Genomic DNA, 21,428 nt, shown 5'->3' with positions numbered 1-21,428 from the left:
AAATTATTAATTGAACACACTAAGCTTCCTATTAGATACTTTTGTAAATGTGTTCTCTCCGCTAGTTCTGTCATTGCTTTTAGCTGTGAAGCGAAGTGTTCATCAAAAACTGATATAGACAAAATAAAGTTTCTTTCTTTCGACAATTCTTCTGCACGGGTTCCTTTAAGCGAATTAAAAGTTAAATCAAACACGGGCTGCTTAACCATTCAAACAGACCAAGTGAAATGCTAGGTCTTTTCTCGGACATATAGGATAGTAGGAATATAGTCAAGACGCATGGCGGTATATATATGTATATGTAGACAAGAATTAATAAAAAATAGAACACCATTACATTAACTCATATATGTATAAATATTCATGAAATAATTGCAACGTTTGAACATTTTCGTTAATATATAAAATGGTATTTTGAACTATTTCCTTCATGTAATGAAAAAGGATATTTAGTCTGATTCTTCGGCAGATTACCCACATCCGCTATTGAATATTCAGTCTGATTCTTCGGCGGATCATCCACATCCGCTTTTGGATATTCAGTCTGATTCTTCGGCGGATTACCCACATCCGCTTTTGAATATTCAGTCTGGTTTTTCGGGGGATCATCCACATCCGGTATTGGATTTTCAGTCTGATTCTTCGGCGGATCACCAACATCCGCTTTTGAATAATAGATCTGATTCTTCGGCGGATCACCCTCATCCGCAATTGGATATTCAGTCTGATTCTTCGGGGGATCACCCACATTCGCTTATATACGTGTCCACAACTTCTCAAGCCGTGTTTCAACCAATCTGTACTCCAAAGTATTGAGGCGGTCTTTTAAGTAACGCGTTTGCGCTGATTTCTAAAAGTACAATCTGGAATAAACATTTATCAATGTTTACTTCGTATAAAACAATACTATATCAAGAAATAATATGTAGATGCATTATATACTACTCAACGTGTACTGAACACTTCTTTAAAGTGCCAACATCTTGTCCTTGTTGAAGGCTTGAAATTGTTTAAAAGGTACACATTTTATACTGATAAATTTAATAAAATAAATTAATAATAAACATTTCGTGAAAATTTGTATTAAAATTTTAAATGTTTATTCAATAACCAACGACACGGATACTTTAATGAATTACCACAACCTGATTTGCCAGTACGGTTGATTGGAAGAAACAGACATAAAACTGTTAATTGCAATTTACTATCAAGTATAAGCTAAACAAATGGTGTAAATTTAAAAATTTCCGTTGTTATATGTGAATTCTTGTCTCTTCAGCTTGTTTAACTTCCCCAAGTTATTCGTGAAACAGTTTTCACTGACTGTACCAAGGCAGTTACCCAATATTTACTGAAAACGATAATTTGTATTTGTATATATGTTGTATGTTGGGCATTGCCATGTGTACCTCCGAACAGCATCTTTGTTATTTGATATTCTGCTAGACTTGTCCCTGTATTTATTTGATTAATTAACCAAGTAAGTATTTGTTTGCTAACCTGATTGGGGAAACATCTTTTCTGTCGTATTTAATCATTTTATACCGTCCAATAGTGAATGGAGGCCGTAAAACAGTTATCTTCGAGGCTGACAGTCTGGAAAATACAACATCTTTATACAATAAAACTACATAACAATATATCGTCATACATGTATTTTTGTTACAGGGATTTTGAACGGACTTAAAATGTCGGACTGTTATTACAAATTTGTACTTATAGCTTAATTCAAAACACTCATTCCCAACCACATAATCATAATCAAAGGAACATGTTTTCTATTAGCGATAATGTTTCTCTAATTCGTGACTTCATACCAAACAAGGTTCAAAACTACGTACTACGTATGCACTAAAATGAATTTCACTCTGATGTTTCATTGCGATTGTCCCGGTGAATTTGCTTTTTATCGTTTCAGTGTAAATATTTAGAATAAAAAGTGCCGTAACACTCTTAATACTTGTCCGATCTCCAGGCAAACCAATTTGCTGAAGTTGGATTTACAGTAGTTGTGAAGTAAATGGTTAACTAGGCATCATGCGGCAAATTGCAGAAATTTGGAATGATTTCTCAATGTGTTTTATTTTTTTCTTTTTTCTTTTTATCACACGACAGTGAATCAAATCATTATAAGCCGATTTTATAATGTCCAGGTTTATCATATTAGAATAAGGTTGCCTTGTAATTTGCAAATGTGGCAAATCATTTTAAATTTGACATTTTTGACATATTGCGCAATCCATTGACTGAATCATAATTGGAGCAGTATGACCGAGACTTCGAACGTCATACTTTAGGTATAAGATGTGTTGCCCTAAAATTATCCCTTCCGTGAATATATTCGAATCTTGTCAGCCCGGTTGCACCATTTCTGCTGTCTTTAATATGTTTATACATTCAAAATTTTCAAATCATAATCAGACCTGCTTACTTGTAAAACATATCGTCATCCTCAGCGCCCCAGCCCCAGTAAATGTTCGAATATCCGTTGATCTTGAAAAAATGTTCTGCTTTGATGCTGAGCACCCCTCCCACCAGCGCCATGTACGGCGATCTGAAACACAATTAAGACAAGAAAAACACGGCCTGGACAATGATTAATATTATCAATAATTTGGCCTTCCTGAGCCATCTGTATTATAGCCGCTCCATTTAAAAAAGGCATACTCTTCTTTGGAAAACGGCCAAACTATTAAAACATTATAAGCTGTTAAATTAATGTAATGACGTCATCGAGCGGCCCATGTTAAATGAACGTTAGTTCTTCTCTTTTAAAAAGAAAAGAGCAATGCAAATATTGGCAAAAAATCCTGTTTGATATCTAAGGTAAATTATGATCTCCGCACCAATCAGCTTATGCTTTAAATGAGGTTTTCCCTGAATCTTGCACTTTAAAAAATGTATCATGCAAGTTGACTTGCATTATATCCACTTCTATATTATTTGGGCACGAAGATCATCAAAATAACACATTTGCAAAAATACTGCAAAGATTGTGAGTGTTGACTATAAAAAGTATGCGAACAAACATACGATTTCGTATATTTGTTGAGACCTCAAAGCTCCCAGTGATAATTTTACATTTTTTGAACGATTTAAATAATTCTGAACAAAGATTCCATTTTTACGCCCAATGTGTTATAATTATGTTTTTGCAAATCGAAATACAAACATAAAACTGGTACAAGGCCTTGCGCGTTCGACAATAATTTAGTTGGACAATTTGCCTGGGCAATGCCGCTCGCCAGTGTATGTAGGGTGGACACATGATGGCGTCTGTAGAGCCGTTAACTTTGTAAGCCTCAATAAACAGGTCACCACTACAAACAGGTGCAATCATCATTCATATACTACTAACGTGTAACTCAAAACATCCACGGCCGGGGACATATGACGAGGCTTCTCCGAGCACGTGTACATATTCCTGTCGTCTTCCGGTATCAGATCGATGTCGTGGAAGATGAAGCAGTCAAACTCATCGTACTTCCGCGCTTCCGTAAACCCGATGTTCATAAGCCGACCTTTGTTGAAGGTGCTGTTCCCAAACTGAAACGTTATATTTTGTGTAAAACTGGTATATACCTAACCCCTTCCAAAATAAATGTTTGCATGAAATAGATATAATACTTTTTTATTATATACCCATTATAAATCCACACGCAATACATATCGTAAAATACGGTAGTCCGTATTCCACTCCAGTGCAATACGGCCGTATTCCACTCTTGTGACGTCACATCATAACAAGTATCGTTGAACGACGTTAAAATGACATCAGAAAACAAAATAGTGCGTCGTTAAAAATACATTTATTATGAAAACATGTGGTTTGTAAGTGATCTAACCAATAATGTATATAATAAATCGGGAATGTCGTATTCGACTCTCGTGGATTTTTGCAGGTTGAATTCCCCTCAGCTTGCTTTTTCCCCAAAAAGTATCGGAGCGAGCGAGCGAATTTGTTTTTCTTGTAATCAATATGAATTAGAAAGATTGTTCCATAAATGTGCCATTTAACCCATTTGAATGCAATATTGACCTGAACGTTTAAAGGCCATTGGGAAAATGTCCCAAAACATACTATTTATTCATCCGTTTTTAGTACACACATCATATGGATACACCAAATTTCTAATATAATTAAAACATTTTTAAGTATGACGATCATTCATAATAAAAAAGAACACTGCTTTTAGGAGAAAGTTTGAAAGTCATTAGCCATTCATTAGGATTGATTTGCTTATCGAAATGAAAAGTACAAGGGTATGTTTAAAGTACTTTTATTGTCAGTGAGATGTTTAAAAAATACCCGATTATGCTGTAAAATAAAATGAAAAATAACTTGATAAACTTCCTTAGTCTTACCTATTTTTTGGTCTATTCATATGAATATCGCTATTTGTGAAAAGATATTTGTTGTTTGGTCAAAAATGACTTTGATACATCAATTTGGACTAAACAATGAACCATTTTCATGTTAAGCGAAGCTGTCCATTTCAGCATCATCGTCGTAAGGTAAAATTCTGGTCACTTGTATTTTGAATGGAATCAGATAATACTTGATTTGAGCCATAGTTCATCATTCCGATTTCCACCCAAACAGAATCCCTAATACCCCAATATTATCGCTACCAGTGTCAGATACACATGTTTTATTGCATAATTATTGATTCAGTTATTGATCATTTAGTGCATGAGACGATGAAAAATGACTTCCAGCATGATCAAAACTCATTTATTGTCAAAGATAAGATTAAATTTCCAAAATTCGAGACACAGTGTTTATACCGGAAATCGCCATTTTGATTGACTATTTTTGGAACCAATGCTAAACCGATCGAACTACAGTAACATCACGCATCGGTTACTTCCCTTTACAAAAGCACTTAAACTAGCGGAAAACAAATAAAATTGATTATTTTTTCAGCCTTTAAAAAAATATTTTTCTATAAAAAGTCTGGCTGGCGATTAGAATATTGGAGCTGGCGCACGATTTTTTGTTTATTTTTAAAAAAAAAAATAGGAGCGGTAAATCAGCAGAACGAAACATCAATTTGGTGTGGCCTAACCCTATTTATCTCAAAGATATATATATAGTAGTAATAAGAGGTCTGGACATTGGTTGCCAATTGCTTAATAAATTTGTATGAAAATTATGACGTCCTTTATGACAATCAGTCCAATTTAAATGATAAAATCAATATGTTCGCGATTCTCTCTTAGCAAGACTTGTTGGCAATGTTAAAATATTGTTGATGTACATGTGTTTTTGCCGTTTTAAATATCAGTTAATGCTTGCATTTCCTTAATAAAATATAATACATGTACATACGAAATTACCTGTTCTACTACAAATACTCCGAAGGCCACTTCTTGTCGTTTCAATACCGGTACTAGATTATAAACTAAAATGTCCAAATGCTTCTGCCTGTCACGAAAAGGTATGGTGATTGCAATCCGTTGTCTAGCAACGCAGCCCTCCGGACTCCATGTGCCACCTTGCGACACATCTTTGAGTGCCGGGGACGGTGCAGGTTGTAGTGCCGCCTGAAAGCGTTCTACTGCAGTCTTCCTACTAAATGAAAAAAAAGACAAAATAAAACACAAAAAAAAACACACAACACTTTATGTATCAATAACAAAATTCTTAAACCCCTGTAAGATACTCTGATGATCAATGAAAACACTTCGCAAATTATTGTTAATGTAGCGTATGCAAATCTGAATGATGATGATGATATGATGATGATGATGATGATGATGATGATGATGATGATGATGATGATGATGATGATGATGATGATGATGATGATGATGATGATGATGACGACGACGACGACGACGACGACGACGACGACGATGATGATGATGATGATGATGATGATGGCCCCGAAACCGTTCAAAATTCGTAGGACTATTTTGACATCGCAGGGAATCGTACGACCAAATACATCTTGTAAGAAATGGGTCTCACGTAGAGAATTACTTACTAGCATGTTTAAAACTCTACCACAGGGTTTCCCGTCCCAAACGACCCGAATGTCGCACTACAGAGACATGATTATCATTAAATGTTTGTTTTTGTGATATGGCTTTTTCATAGCGTGTTTAAACAGAAGATAATATTCGAAGTGTTGATAAGGAGATAAGCAATTTAAACGTCTGTATTTAAATAAGATACATAAAAGGCTACGGAATTCAAACGTATTTAAATAAATTGTTATACAAGTTATGTATGTAGTAAAATAAGCTGAAATTCGTGCTATTCTCGTCTACTTGAATATATTTATTCCAAACGTCAAATCAAATCAATAGCTAAGCTAGAAGCATACTGACTATTTAATTAAATTTAATTTACTGACACCGGGCTTATGTTTTAACGTTTTGCTACTGAGCTTGTTTCTGTAGTTTTTGACATAAGTATTAATAACTAAGCATTCAAAATAAACTTACATATGCCATATTTTAAAAGTATATTGAGTCCATTATTACCAAACATAATATGCCATGTGAACTTTGAATTAATTAACTCGTCTTACCAAGTGAATCTGGAACAGCCAGACAATACTCTAACGACAGGTTTCCTTTTAATTTGTATCCAATAACATACAAACCAGAATCCGGCCCACAAGCAGCATAGATTCTCGTTTTGAGAGAGACGCTCAATTGCTCTACATTTATAACACTGACCAGGGCGGCACAAACCATCAAAAACACAACAACAGATGCGAATTTAGTACATCGCCGCACCATTTAAACTCAGGTGTACACATAGACACTCTAAAAGTCGTTAGTTATTCCTTTAACGGGGCATCAGTTAAGCAAGTCCATGTACGATGCAAGGATTGAGAGCTATACTGCTTAAGCAAGTTACCCGTTGAATGACCTTATCGCGTTGTAATATCCGCGTAAATTCCACTCATCATGATAAATTTGGCGGTCTCATTTATTTCTGTTTTGAAACAAATATGATAAAAAGTATGAAACTTTAAACATGAAAAATACAAAACATATTTCACAAATAAATGAATGTATAACAATATCGTATTGCTGTTTGACTAGGTACCAATATGTTCAAATTCTCTTCTTAAATTTATGATGTGTCTCAAGACATCGACTGAAGAAGTAATGGCTCAGATCCATTTGAGAACAACATATTTGCTCCAATGCAAAGAATTAATGTAAAGATTATGTTTGACAGAAAACATTGTAAAAGGGCATTAATCATTAACGTGGCAACAATGTTCAAACAGATTGATGTATACACAACGGTGCCGTCTAAATGTTTATTTATCTTTAGTTAGACTACATATATGTATACAAAATAACCGGCGGATAGGCTGGAAGAAACCCAATATGACTGGCGGATAGGCTGGAAGAAACACAATATGACCGGCAGATAGGCTGGAAGAAACACAATATGACCGGCAGATAGGCTGGAAGAAACACAATCTGATCGGCGGATAGGTGGGATGAAACACAATATGACCGGCTGTTAGGTGGGATGAAACACAATATTACCGGCGGTTAAGAGGGAGAGTACCAGAATATGACCGGCGGATAGTTGGGATGAAGCACAATATGACCGGCGGTTAAGTGGGAGAATTACACAATATGACCGGCGAATAGGTGGGATGAAACACAATATGACCGGCGGTTAAGTGGGAGAATAGCACAATATGACCGGCGAATAGATGGGATAAAACACCATATGACTAGTGGATAGGCGGGAAGAAACACAATAAGACCTATGGATAGGCGGTAAGAGACTCATTATGACCGGCAGATAGGTGGGAAGATATACAATATGACCGGCGGTTAAGCGGGATAATAACACAGAAGAAACAAAATATTACAAGCGGAATGCCGAGTAAAAAAGCCCAATATAACCGGCGGAAAGGTGGAGCACAAACAATATAACCCGCGAATAGATGGGAAGAAACACAATATGACCGTCGGAAAGGCGGGAAACAAACATTATGACTGGCAGATAGGCGAGGAAAAACAATTTGACCTGCAAATAGGCGGGAAAAAACAATATGACTGTAGGATAGGCGGGAAAAAATAAACTATGAACGGCGGATAGGCGGGAAGAAAGACAACGGCGGGAGGTGGAAAGAAACACAATATAAATGGCGGATATGCTAAAGGATAAGTGTCATATCTTTATTATTATTTTGATTTGTTCTTATCAAAACTTTTAATCATGCATTAGGCGTTTAACAAGAACCAAAACAACAACATCAGCAACAACAACAACAACAACAAAACAAAAACAACATATACTACAACTAGTTTTTCCACCACTACTACTACTACTACTACTACTACTACTACTACTACTACTACTACTACTACTACTACTACTACTACTACTACTACTACTACAACAACAACAACAACTACTACTACTACTACTACTACTACTACTACTACTACTACTACTACTACTACTACTACTACTACTACTACTACTACTACTACTACTACTACTACTACTACTACTACTACTACCACTACTGCAGAGCATGTTTTTTCACCGAGTGCAAATGTAATCATTCCCTCTCCGTCCAATTTAAATCAATGTTTTGTTCCTAACAAATATTAAGAATCAAACATAGCCTAAAATTGTACGATATACATTAATGTAAATATAATTTATCGTGTATATATGTCAGCGATGTGCATTGGTTCAAGGACAATATGAATAACGACATTTGAATTACTGTTTTCTTCGTGTAAACATTATTTACGAGACCGGTTCAGCTCTGAGTACAGTTAAGGCTTACATTCAGTCACGAGATCAAACGTTAGCCAAATGTTTTGTTTTGAATCCATATTGCTTCGCAACACGTCAACTGCACGAAACGAGATTAAACCGCAAACAACTTTACCGAACGCAGGACAGATAAATCAAGGCTTTTGACATTGTTAAACTTTTTAAAATAATTAAAAATGTTTTTTTTTTCTTAGTCCTTCAAACGAAAAGTAGGCATCCTATAACAGCAAATTGCATGGCATTCAATGACGATTTTAGGAGCCATACCCCTTAAATAAAAACATCCTGAGGATGGTCTTAAAGCGAATTCTTACTGCAATCAAATTAAGGTAAATTGTGTCTTTTCCTTCTGCCTTTGAAGATACCCTTTATAACTATGGCCCAACATAGCCTAGTACAGTGAATCGTTATTTGGTCCATTCTACATCTGTGCTGTTTCCCTATCAAGACTTATAATCTCACTAGGACCGACACCCATAGAATGGTTTCATGAAATAATTTCAATTCTTCTGGTAGTCAACTTTGATATAATTGTATCATTATGTTTTGTTCGTGACCATTATGATGATTTGGCATATTCTTATTATGTGAGAAGTTCATTAAGAACCTCAGTTATGACTCAAGTAATCGACGTATCATTATATATAAATCAATTCTAATTCATTTCCACAGTCTCTTTATAGATCGCCACAGATAGATAAATATATACGTTTTATTCCAGTAACGGAGAGCATAACGTATTTACAAGTATAATATAAAACATAGATATACAAATATTATGTACATAACAAACGTTAATTTACAAAAGTCATAACGTACATACATGAAGCATGGTAACAAATTGCACAAAACGTCATGGATCACATAAGCCTAAAACATGTAAGCATTATCAGAACATCACTACTATCAGTATCAAGTATCTGATATTCACTCAACTCAAGCTTTCCTAACTACAAGAAAGTAAATTAACGCCTTAGCAATTGGTTGAAACATCAAACAATTATGAGAATTTGTTGTTGCAAATTGAAACACCTTCGACCATCAGATTACACGCTTTACACTCAGTCAGGAATGACCTTGACAAAAACGTACCCGTTAAGTTCATAAGCGTCGTACATGTTTTCTGGAGACGAGGGTTACTTCTAACAACAAACCATAGCGGCGGACATTTGTACTGCGTAATGATGTTTTGCAGGGCCTCCTCACTAGAAGATTTCGTCATGTTATCATACATTATTGCTTTTACGCGCATCATAACATTTCTCTGAAGGATCCGTTTCCAGGATACCTTATTTGGGAAATCACCAGAACTAATATATACGTTTAGATACTCAACGAGACTGTATTTTTGGAGTAACTTATATATGTCCGGTAGAAATCCAGTCTTCTGTTTATCACCGTTCATGAAGAGTAGAAGTCTGTGTACGAATATTTGTTTCGCCAAGTAATGGCATGGAAACAAGCACAGCTGGCCTAGAAATTGGAGTTTTCGATACTCAATTATTATTTCAACTGGTGTCATGTCTAGCGTACAAAGCGCGAAGTTCGTAAATATATATTTGTTAAAATGTTGCATATGCTTGACACAAAAGCGATGGGCAAGTTCTAGTTTATGAATATCGTCCTTAGAATAAACACTCCACATTTTACAGCCGTATAAGGCTTTTGGTAGGATAACGGATAAACAAATAGTTCTCAGGGTTACCACAATCATCATGTCCGGATGTATCCCACTGTTAATAATACTAAAATATAGCCCACGGAGTTTCACACTTGCAGTATGAATCAATTCCTTACAAATCAATGTCTCATTGCAGTCAACACCTAAATGAGTATATTTATTTACTTCGGCTAACATGTTCTGTTCAAGAAAAAATGGTTTATGTTTAACCGCTTTTGATATGTTAAAGGTAACAACAGCACACTTTTGGGGATTGAATAGGAATCGCCATTTCTTTGAGTATTCGCAACATATTCTTAGCATATTGCCATCCCTATTTTTGAATAGGAAATCAAAACCATATCATCTGCTACTGTAGGGGAACTCATTTTCATACCGTATATGCATAATCCGTTGCCACTATCCTCTAGTTCTTTAATGAGACCATCAATATACAATAAATACATGATTGGAAAACTCTTCCCTTCTTGGCGGGTCCGTTGCAGCACTGGAAATTCCGCCGACTGAATGCCTTGATAGCGCACCTTACTCTTTGCGCCAACATAAATATTTCGCAGGGCCACTAATGTGTTGTTATCAATACATTTGTTGTCAGGTAGATGGTCATCGGCTTTGAGGGTCAGGAGTTCATAAAATAATCCATCTTGCCACACCCAATCAAACGCCTGACGACTGTCAAGAAAACACAAATATACAGGTGACGAGTATTCTCGGGAGAAATATAGTGATTCACGGAGAGAAAACGACGTCATCAAAGAGCCAAGTTGTTGTTGAAATCCACCCTGCCGTATGTGAAGAGCAGAGATTATTTTCTCTTTGCATCTGTCCAGCAACACCATCTCATATACCTTGAGCACCGTTGAAGATAAAGTGATCGCGCGATAGCTATTTGGGTTATCTCTACTTTTGTTGCCTCCCTTATGTAAAGTTATTATGTCTCCCCGTTTTATTTTATTTGGTATATGCCCGGACCTCAGCATACTAGTAAATATATGTGCAAGGCACGGGGATACAATGTAGTTTGCAAATAACAAATGTTCATGTGTGATCCTGTCTGGCACACAGGCTTTACCTCGAGGGAGGGATTTTACTGATGATGCCACTACCTCAGGCGAGACTATTACACAAGTATCGAGTGAAATATCATTAAATATCTGTTTCAAAGAGCGCTCTACTGTTCTTTTCCATACTTTATCAAAATCGGTCGATTCGGTTGGTGAACAAAGGTCTCTGAAGTACAATTCCCACTCTTCAACAGTTTCTTCTCTGCTTAAGCATTTCTTATCCCCGAATTTCAAACCGCATCCTATCTTAGATTGGGACTGTTTTTTCCTTGAGTTTACTTTTTCAAAAATCGAACACTATCAGTTTCAACAGCTAGTTCTAGATTTTTATCAAGAATCATAATGTACTCATTGACTACCCGCCTATGTGTCCTCCTAAATAGAGCTTTGGCTGCCTTATAGTAAACGTACTCATCACAGTTGGCATCACGAAGGCTACCAGCCGACACCATCGATCACGCGCACCCGACATTGCATTATGGAGATCTGAAAGTTCATTTGACCAGTACGGTCTCAAATGTGCCTTAAACTTTTTCTTTGGAAGGGCCTTATCTGAGCATGCAATTAAATTTTCACATAAACGGTCATACATAGTATCAATGTCCCCATTAGTAACTTTACCATTATACATGTATACCGATTCTACATAACTTTCTAGTGATGATGTATACCGTTCAACATGCTCTGAGCGGACCTTTTTCTAATTATTAATACAGTTTTCACGCTCGCCCTTATTCTCAACATGTAATGGGGAATTAACTATGATTTTCCAACAACATAAAATAGGCCTGTGCCTAGAAACATTTAAGCATCAATCATCTGCAATCTCACAGTGAACAATACAGTCAAGCATTTCATGTTGAACAAAAATATAGTCTAATGTAGATGTATACCGTCCGTCATATGAAACAAATGTGTTGTTACACCCTTTGCAATTGTTCAGTAAATTTCAAGTCCACAAATTACAATCATGAACAAATCTGAGCAACCGTCTGTCCCTGTTATGTAGGGTATGTGCACTAAGTTTGCCATTAAAATCGCCCATAATTATAATCTGACCCTTGTCACAATATGCATAAAATAGATCATACAATGTTGTTACGTATTCATCATACTTTCCTATGAAATGATTTCCACATTGAAACATGGAGACACCGAATCGGGATAATCGCTATATACCAACTGAACGCCAAGGATATTTACTTGGTTTATTGGAGTAAAACACGTAATGGTATCACTGAAAATTTGTTCTCATGACTAGTTGGAATCTCTCTTTTGGTTTGTCTGAAGGGTAAGAGAGCAACCCATTTCCCCTTATATCGTCTTTGCATGCGCTCTTCCATAATTCCGAAAATCAAAATCACCGACAGATCATGAACGCTTATTATCATCAGGATATTTCAAAAACACTAGATCATACATAAAACCTAATTTTTAGACAACTGCGTAAATATAATCACAGGGCATAAACAAAGATGCTTAACCATTTGCCATTAAATAAGTCATGTTAACATTCACTTGGTTGTGTCGCCGAAATAAAGACCAACAATGACAGCCCAGTCTAAGCTTTATCGTTGTGAAAACGGTGCTCTATGTGGATCTACGATTTGGTCTTAACCAAGATGGACAACAATAATATCTCTAACTACTAAAAGTGGTATATGAGCATGTTCATCAGACTGAGAAAAAACATCATATAAATGTGTAAATACCCTGACATTGGCAGGTGTGCAATTATCATATTTGTTGCATGGAATATCATTACATGCTATGATATTTGGCAACGTGTAACATTCGGATAAATCGAAGGACAAAATGTTACATTTACTAGCTTATCTTCCCCGTTACAGTGGGTTCGGCACAATAAAACAAACAATTGTCATGTCTTTTCCCCTCAATGCCAAACCTCAAGTAGCTGGCGTGCAGCTAATGTTATATTGCTTTGTTCATCAACATTAAGAAAATCTTTAATTAAGGTAACCCATAAATGACGGTCTCTAGCTGTGGAGATTAGAGATGATAAGGCTCCCATGCTTTTTAAACTGATGTTTCAACCTTGAAACAGTCTCTTAGTGGCTAGCCGTAGCTTTTGTAGTTAATTTTCTACTTGCCCGGAAATTGTACATAGTACTCTGTGCATTAGTGTTCGTTCAACACAATGAATAATTCGAGGGAAGACAACTTTATTCTTAACTGAGTGCAGGTAGCGAACAGAGATAATTGCTATGTTCCAACACACCGCCTAGGACGCCTTATGTTATAAAAATGGATAGTCTGATTCTTCGGTTGATAACCCTCATCCGATTATAGATGTTCAGTCTGTTTCTTCAGCGGATCACCAACACCTGCTTTTGAATATTCAGTCTGATTCTTGGCGGATCACCCACAACCGCAATGGGATATTCAGTCTGATTCCTAGGCGTATCACCCATATTCGCTTTTGGATATTCAGTCTAGTTCTTTGGCGGATCACCCACATTCGCTTTTGGATATTCAGTCTGATTCTTCGGCGGATCACCCACATTCGCTTTTGGATATTCAGTTTGTTTCTTCGGCGGATCACCCACAGTCTCTTTTGGATATTCAGTCTGTTTCTTCGGCGGATCACCCACATTCGCTTTTGGATATTCAGTCTGATTCTTCGGCGGATCATCCACATTCGCTTTTGGATGTTCGGTCTGATTTTTCGGGGGATCACCCACATTCGCTTTTGGATATTCAGTCTGATTCTTCGGCGGATCATCCACATTCGCTTTTGGATGTTCGGTCTGATTCTTCGGCGGATCACCCACATTCGCTTTTGGATATTCAGTTTGTTTCTTCGGCGGATCACCCACAGTCTCTTTTGGATATTCAGTCTGTTTCTTCGGCGGATCACCCACATTCGCTTTTGGATATTCAGTCTGATTCTTCGGCGGATCATCCACATTCGCTTTTGGATATTCAGTCTGATTCTTCGGCGGATCATCCACATTCGCTTTTGGATGTTCGGTCTGATTTTTCGGGGGATCACCCACATTCGATTTTGGATATTCAGTCTGATTCTTCGGCGGATCATCCACATTCGCTTTTGGATGTTCGGTCTGATTCTTCGGCGGATCACCCACATTCGCTTTAGGATATTCAGTCTGATTTTTCGGAGGATCACCCACATTCGCTATTATGCGTGTATACAACTTCTCAAGCCGGGTTTCAACCAATTTGTACTCCAAAGTATTGAGACCCTCTTTTAAGTAACGTGTTTTCGCTGTTTTCAAAAAGTGCAATCTGGAATAAAAGTTTATCAGAGTGAATTTTTATAGAACAATTATATATAAAGGCATTATGTAGATGCATTATATACTACTCAACGTTTGCTGAACATTTCCTTAAAGTGCCAACATTTTGTCCTTATTAAAGGCTTGAAATTGTTGAAAAAGATGGATTCATTATTTTATACTGAAAAACGTCATGAACCCACTAGAAATGGAGTGTAAGTAATAATAAATATTTTGCGAACAATTATATAAAACGTTCAGTTTTTATTTAAAAGCCAACGACACTGAGAATAAACTAAATTGCCACAACCTTTATTGCTTGAAAGGTGGATTTGAAGTAACGGACATACTACTGTTAATTGCAATTGAACTTTAATGGATTTACAACAAAAATACCGTTGTTATGCGTGAATTAAAAAGGAATACAGATATTAACAATTTTGGTCTCTTCAACTAGTTCGACCCCTCCAAGTTATTTTTAAAACAGTTTTCACTGTCTGTGCAAAGGCGGTAACTCACTACGATTTACTGATAACGAAAGTTTGTATAAATGTTGATATATGTTGTATTCTGGTCTCTGCTCTGTATGCATCTTGGTAACATGATATGCCACTGCGCATGTCCTTGTATTCATTTGGTTCTTCGACCAAGTAAGTATATGGTTGCTAACCTGACTGTGGAAACATCGTTTTTGTCGTGTTTTATCATTTTATATCGTCCAATGTTGAAAGGGGGGCGTAAAACACTTATCTTCGAGGCTGACAGTCTAGAAAAGTACAATTACATCTTAAAATAAAGATGTAAAACCACTAAACAATATATTTTATATATGTACTTGTTTTACAATTTTGCAGAAATTACTTAATTCAAAACAATTATTTCGAACCAGATAATCATTATCAGTAGCACCATGTTTTCTACTAGAGATTATATTCTTCTAATTCTTGACTTCATGCCAGAAAAGGTGCATAACTTTATTTATTTATTTAAACATAACACTGAATCAAATTATTATTAGCCGATCTTACACGATCAATTCAAGTAGGAGAAGGTTGCCTTGTTATTGGTAAATATGGCAAAGAATATTAAAATTTAAATGGCATATTGCACCTACCATTGACTGAACTATGACTAAGAACAATTTGACCGTGACTGCGAACTTTATACTTTAGGTAAATGTAGCTTTGCTCTACGAAAGATCCATTTCCGTGAATATATTTTTTAAATTCTGTGAAACCGGTTGCTCTATTTCTGCAGTTATTTTCATGCGTAATTTATACATTTGTAAATTTCAAATCTCATAATCAGGCCTGCTTACCTGTAAAACATATCATCATCCTCAGCGCCCCAGCCCCAGTAAAGGTTCGAATATCCGTTGATCTTGAAAAAATGTTGTGCCTTGATGCTGAGCACCCCTCCCACCAGCGCCATGTACGGCAATCTGAAACAAAATTAAAACATGAAAAACATGGCCTGGACAATTATTAATAGTGTCAATAATTTGGCTTTTCTAAGCCATCTGTAGTTTAGCCGATTTATTTAATAATATTCTACCTCTGTAAAGAGACCGCTATTCAAACACTATTTACTGATAACTAGGAAGATGCGCATTTTTGTCTGATTCAATTCATCATAATTATTTTGTTTTCAGAAGAATACAGCTTTTTGCCGAACAAGACATTTCATAATTGTGTATGCCTATACAAATATAGAACTACTCTTAAATGTTTGTTGAATCGTATTGCACATACTTGGATTGCCTACGTAAGAAGCTGGCAAATTATTTAAAAGGGATAATTATATCATTTTGGACTACTTTTTTATTGTACGGCAACTTTATTATTATATTTTACGATGATATCTTGCATGCACTTAATATATATGCAAAAAGCTACAGAAACATTCTCAGTAGCAAAAAGTTTAAACATAAACCCGGTTTAGTGGCAATGGGCAAACGCCATATATATATATATATATATATATATATATATATATATATATATATATATATATATATATATATATATATATATAAATAATTGGTATGTTGTTTATCTAGAATTGTTAAACAAGATAGCAAGAGAATCATCAATACAAAACAACAACCCCTCAAGCAGACTACCTGATTCGAAAATAAATCTCACGTGATTATAACCTGTGGTTGCTGAGATTGAGGAGAATAATGTGTTAACGGCTGAAAAAGGAAGCTCTAAAAAACGATAACTATTGGCCATATGGCGTCCTACTTGTGCAATCGGAGTGCAGCAATGCATTGACGTCACCAATAGTGCAGCAATGCATTCGGAGTGCAGCAATGCAATGACGTCACCAATAGTGCAGCAATGCATTCGGAGTGCAGCAATGCAATGACGTCACCAATAGTGCAGCAATACATTCGGAGTGCAGCAAAGCAATGACGTCACCAAGAGGTTCTGTTAAAGAATGTTTCTTCTTTAATGAATTGAAAAGGGCAATAAGGATAATAAGAAAATTAAAAAAAACTTCCTGGTTGATATCTGAAGGAAATTATTATACCCGCGCTTATCAGGTTATCACTTAAGCAAAACTTGTATCATGTTTTTACATGACGCTTATGATAAAAGTTTTTGAAATTATTTGACGATGATTTACAGCATATCCAAGTTTATATTTCTTAAGCAAGAGTATCATCAATATAAGACGTTTGCAAAAAACACTTCAAAGATTGTAATTAATTGCTTTCTACAAAAAAAGTATATGAACGAATATATATTTGTACAAAGCCTTGCGCACAATATGTGAAAAACTACAGAAACAAGCTCAAGACCATAATTTAGTCAGTAACCAGCCCAGCCGAATGTGTAGAGCGGAAAAATGATGGCGTCTGCAGAGCTGTTGACTCTGTAAGCCTCAATGCACTGGTAACCAATACAAACAGCTGCAATCACCATTCCTATACAACTCACTTATAACGCAAGACATCCACGGCCGGGGACATATGACGAGGATTCGCAGAGCACGTGTACATATTCCTGTCGTCTTCCGGTATAAGATCGACGTCGTGGAAGATAAAGCAGTCAAACTCACCGTGCTTCCGCGCTTCCATAAACCCGATGTTCATAAGCCGACCTTTGTTGAAGGTTTTGTTGCCAAACTGACAATATATTTCTTTAATTAGTTGAATGTACATCATCCTTCCAAAAATATTTTGCATATACTAGATAAAATTATTTTGTACCTCATATATACATCTATAGCAGTGATAAGAGGTGCGGCACGTCAGTGGTTCCAAATTGCTTAATAAATTTGTATTAATGTTATTACGTCCTTATGACAATCAAGCCAATTTAATAATATTAATATGTTCGAGATTCCGTTTGAGCCAGACATCTGACAAGTGAATTACCTGTTCTACCACAAATATTCTGAAGGCCACTTTTTGTCGTTTCAATACCGGAACAAGATTGTATACTAAAATGTCCAAATGTTTCTGCCTGTCGCGAAAAGGTATGATGATTGCTATCCGTTGCCTAGCAACGCAACTCTTCGGACTCCATGCGCCACTTGGCGACACATCCTGGAGTACCGGGGGCGACGTAGATTGTAGTTTTGCCTCAAGGGAAATGTTAAGTCTTCCTTCTAAAACGAAAAACCAACATTTGTATCAATAAAAAATGTTTTACCCAATTAAAGCTATTCTTGTGGTCATTTAAACATCTTCACAATTGTATATGTAGCATGTGTAAACTTTTTCGACTATAAGTATCGAGCTCATGTTTGTGTTTGTATTGAGTTTGCGCCTTACCCATAAATTCCAATGTATGACATTATTTGAATCTAATCTGTAGCATATATATATATATATATATATATATATATATATATATATATATATATATATATATATATATATATATATATGCGTTTGATTTCGTATGTGTTTGAATGTATTTGAGTGCTACTTTACTGATTTCACGAAAGAAAAACGTACATGAGTAGTAGAATTAAGTTTCCGATCAAAGCTGTGCCATTTCGAGTGTTGGTACTATTATAAGAAATATATTTGCATTTTTGTGCTGCTGCTGCTGCTGCTGATGATGATGATACTGAAGATGATGATGTAAATTGTATGGTAATCGAACAAGTATTAGGTCCGCATAAGGCTCAAAGAATTACATACCAAGGGAGAGGACGTAATCTCATTTTATACAAGCATTAGGTGAGAAAAATGTTTCATGGCAAACAAATTGGCGGTTTGAGAATGAAAAGTACCGATTCAGGTACTAAATTTTGCCTGGTAATTGTAATTTTTCTTTAAATTTTGAAAAATGTATGCGTCCAGTATGTGTCGAAAAAAATATTCTTCCATCGACATTTTATTTCGGTATTATAGCTGTAAAGATAAAAAAGTTATTGAACAGATTGTGGCTTAAGAGGCAATGTTTACATATAAACGTGTTGATTTTATCCACAATATTTCGTATTTTCGCGGCATATATGGCATATCTGTGCATGTTGTAACTGTGCGTTCATGTATATATTCCTATTTTTCAAACTTCATGGTAATTACTCGACGGAAAAGTTTTCCTAGCCGATGTTTTGTTCCTTAACCCCCATTTTGTATAGTGTAATCACATTACCCACATTTTGGTAAAATGCAAACAGACTTCTGCACAATTGTTAAGCCTTGAGGGGATAAATTTTTAACTCTAGGAATCGCTAATGATCACGAGTCTTTCGGTTTGGTATGTTATGTGTTTCATTTATAAAGTCAACAACTTTTTCACTTCAGGAACGGACTTGAACTTGGCCTTCACCATGGCCTGATCCAGAAGGCAAATGAGCCTCATGTTATACAGAAAATCAAACAAGACCGCAGTGACAAAGAAATGCGTCAATACAAGAACAAAAAATGCTAGCAATTCGCCGATGAAATAGCGCTTCCGTGAAGACAGCTCCCAAAGTAGTTAACGAAATTACGTTCTCCCCCTTGACATACTAGGTTGTACACATTATGAACTCTACCACAAGGCACAAGGTCACAGCGTCTTTACATAGCTTAACCGAAATATGTTAAATATGCAAAGGGTTGTTTTAGGAGATAACAAATAACGTCTGAATTTGAATAAGATATCATACAAACTGTTATGTGCAGCAAAATATACAAAGCTTATCTTGCAATTTTCGTCTACGTGATAATAGGCACCCCAAACGTTAAAAATCAAGTCATAAGTAAAGCTATATTAAAAAAACCCAGTAAAAATAAGCTTGACTTTACTGAAGTGGCTATAAAACAAATTATTCCGTTTTTCATACAGACTATTTGATATCATTCAAAGTAAACAAACATATGCCATAATTAAATTGTATTTCCAATGAGTCCATTAATTAAATACCATACATAATAATAATGTCATGTGAATTTTGTATTAATTAACTCGTCTTACCAAGTGAATCTGGAACAGCCTGACAAAAGTCTAAAGAACCGTTTCCTCTTAATTTATACGTTAATTCCCTGATAACGTTTGGCGTTTTGTCATTGCAAATGCGTCCTGTGTTGTCGTTTCCGCTTTTGGAATCACACGTTGGTTTCTCACTGTTCAGACCGGAAGCCGCACCGAATGAGAGTTTTGCAACGCGGAGTTTCGTTTTGAGGGAGACGCCCAATTGCCTTACATTTATAACACTGACCAGGGAGGCACAGACCATCAAAAACACAAAAACAGACGTAAATCTAGTACATCGCCGCACCATCGTGGTGCATTAGTTAACAAAATCCATGTTCGATGAATAGAGAGCTGTAATGATTAGGAAGTCACCTTTGAATGGTTTTATCTCGCTGATAATTCAACGTTTTATCAACTGATTGTCATACATTAAGCGGTCTCATTTATTTCTGTTTTAAAAAAAATATGACAAAATATAAAAATACAAGCATGAGAAATGCACGGCATATTGCACAACTAGACAAAACATTAATGTTTGACAATATCAAATTGTTGTTTGACATGTGGTATCAACATGATCAAATATTGTCTTCTTAAACCTATGATGTGTCTTAAGTCATCGACTCAAGAAGTGATGGCTCAGATTAACCTGAGGAAAACAAGTTTGCTCCAATGCAAAGAATTAATGTGAAAACCATGTCGGACATTAAGCAGAACACACCGAAAAAAAGCAGAACTCATTAACGTGACAACAATGTTTAAACAGCTATTGGCAATCAATGTATATCAAAAGGTCTCGTCTAAACGCTGATTTACCTCTGAAAACACAACAACGTTTTTAAGTATGTTAGGTGAAATATAATAAAAACAAAGCAGTAGCCAGCATAATAATGATGGAGGAATTGTTGAAACATACCAGAAAAGACAACAAAGAGGTGGTCATATTCGATGGTGAGTTTTTTGTATAGATGGTATACAGGGCAAATTACACCAATTTGGAAGTGCCTTGCCATCATTACAGTCTTATTTTAATTACCGCATGGCAGTGAATCAAATCAGTGTCATACATTATCAGACTATTGGCTACCTTCCATATTGATAAATTTAGAAGCTGAATGTATTGTATTTTTTTAAATCAGGCTGCACACGAGGTTAAAAACCGGATCTACTTGATCAACATTTGAATGTGAAAGATTTTTTCTGAACAGTATGCCCTTGTAC

General features: G+C 35.9%; 2 protein-coding genes across 2 annotated transcripts; both read right to left on the bottom strand.

Annotated features, from left to right (window-relative positions):
- Nucleotides 1–280: 280 nt before the first annotated feature.
- LOC128237568 (beta-1,4-N-acetylgalactosaminyltransferase bre-4-like) lies at nucleotides 281–10,001 on the bottom strand. Its single transcript, XM_052953160.1, has 6 exons — nucleotides 9,934–10,001; nucleotides 5,341–5,575; nucleotides 3,359–3,546; nucleotides 2,432–2,554; nucleotides 1,501–1,596; nucleotides 281–863 (listed from the first exon to the last, which is right to left on the bottom strand). The coding sequence occupies exons 1-6, from the start codon at nucleotides 9,999–10,001 to the stop codon at nucleotides 851–853; spliced, it is 723 nt and encodes a 240-aa protein (XP_052809120.1). The 3' UTR covers nucleotides 281–850.
- A 2,890-nt stretch (nucleotides 10,002–12,891) lies between these two features.
- LOC128239035 (beta-1,4-galactosyltransferase 2-like) lies at nucleotides 12,892–20,555 on the bottom strand. Its single transcript, XM_052955462.1, has 6 exons — nucleotides 20,208–20,555; nucleotides 18,167–18,399; nucleotides 17,727–17,914; nucleotides 16,100–16,222; nucleotides 15,452–15,547; nucleotides 12,892–14,791 (listed from the first exon to the last, which is right to left on the bottom strand). The coding sequence occupies exons 1-6, from the start codon at nucleotides 20,512–20,514 to the stop codon at nucleotides 13,978–13,980; spliced, it is 1,761 nt and encodes a 586-aa protein (XP_052811422.1). The 5' UTR covers nucleotides 20,515–20,555; the 3' UTR covers nucleotides 12,892–13,977.
- Between the last annotated feature and the right edge of the window lie 873 nt (nucleotides 20,556–21,428).

The sequence above is a fragment of the Mya arenaria genome, chromosome 6 (genome assembly GCF_026914265.1).
Source record: "Mya arenaria isolate MELC-2E11 chromosome 6, ASM2691426v1".
NCBI lineage: Eukaryota > Metazoa > Mollusca > Bivalvia > Myida > Myidae > Mya > Mya arenaria.
The sequence above is the reverse complement of the archived record's forward strand: the minus strand, read 5'-3'. Positions and strand labels throughout refer to the sequence as shown.

Bases quoted from the DNA above. Each gene is read 5' to 3' on its own strand.
- LOC128239035 (XM_052955462.1), bottom strand. From the start codon at position 20,514: ATGGTGCGGCGATGTACTAGATTTACGTCTGTTTTTGTGTTTTTGATG. The intron at 18,400-20,207 runs GTAAGACGAGTT...TTTTCGTTTTAG, and splicing joins GGCTGTTCCAGATTCACTTG to AAGGAAGACTTAACATTTCC. The intron at 14,792-15,451 runs GTTAGCAACCAT...CTTTTATTCCAG, and splicing joins AACGATGTTTCCACAGTCAG to ATTGCACTTTTTGAAAACAG.
- LOC128237568 (XM_052953160.1), bottom strand. From the start codon at position 10,001: ATGACGAAATCTTCTAGTGAGGAGGCCCTGCAAAACATCATTACGCAG. The intron at 5,576-9,933 runs GTTTGTTGTTAG...TTTTTCATTTAG, and splicing joins TACAAATGTCCGCCGCTATG to TAGGAAGACTGCAGTAGAAC. The intron at 2,555-3,358 runs GTTAGTAGTATA...ATTGTGTTTCAG, and splicing joins GTGGATGTTTTGAGTTACAC to ATCGCCGTACATGGCGCTGG.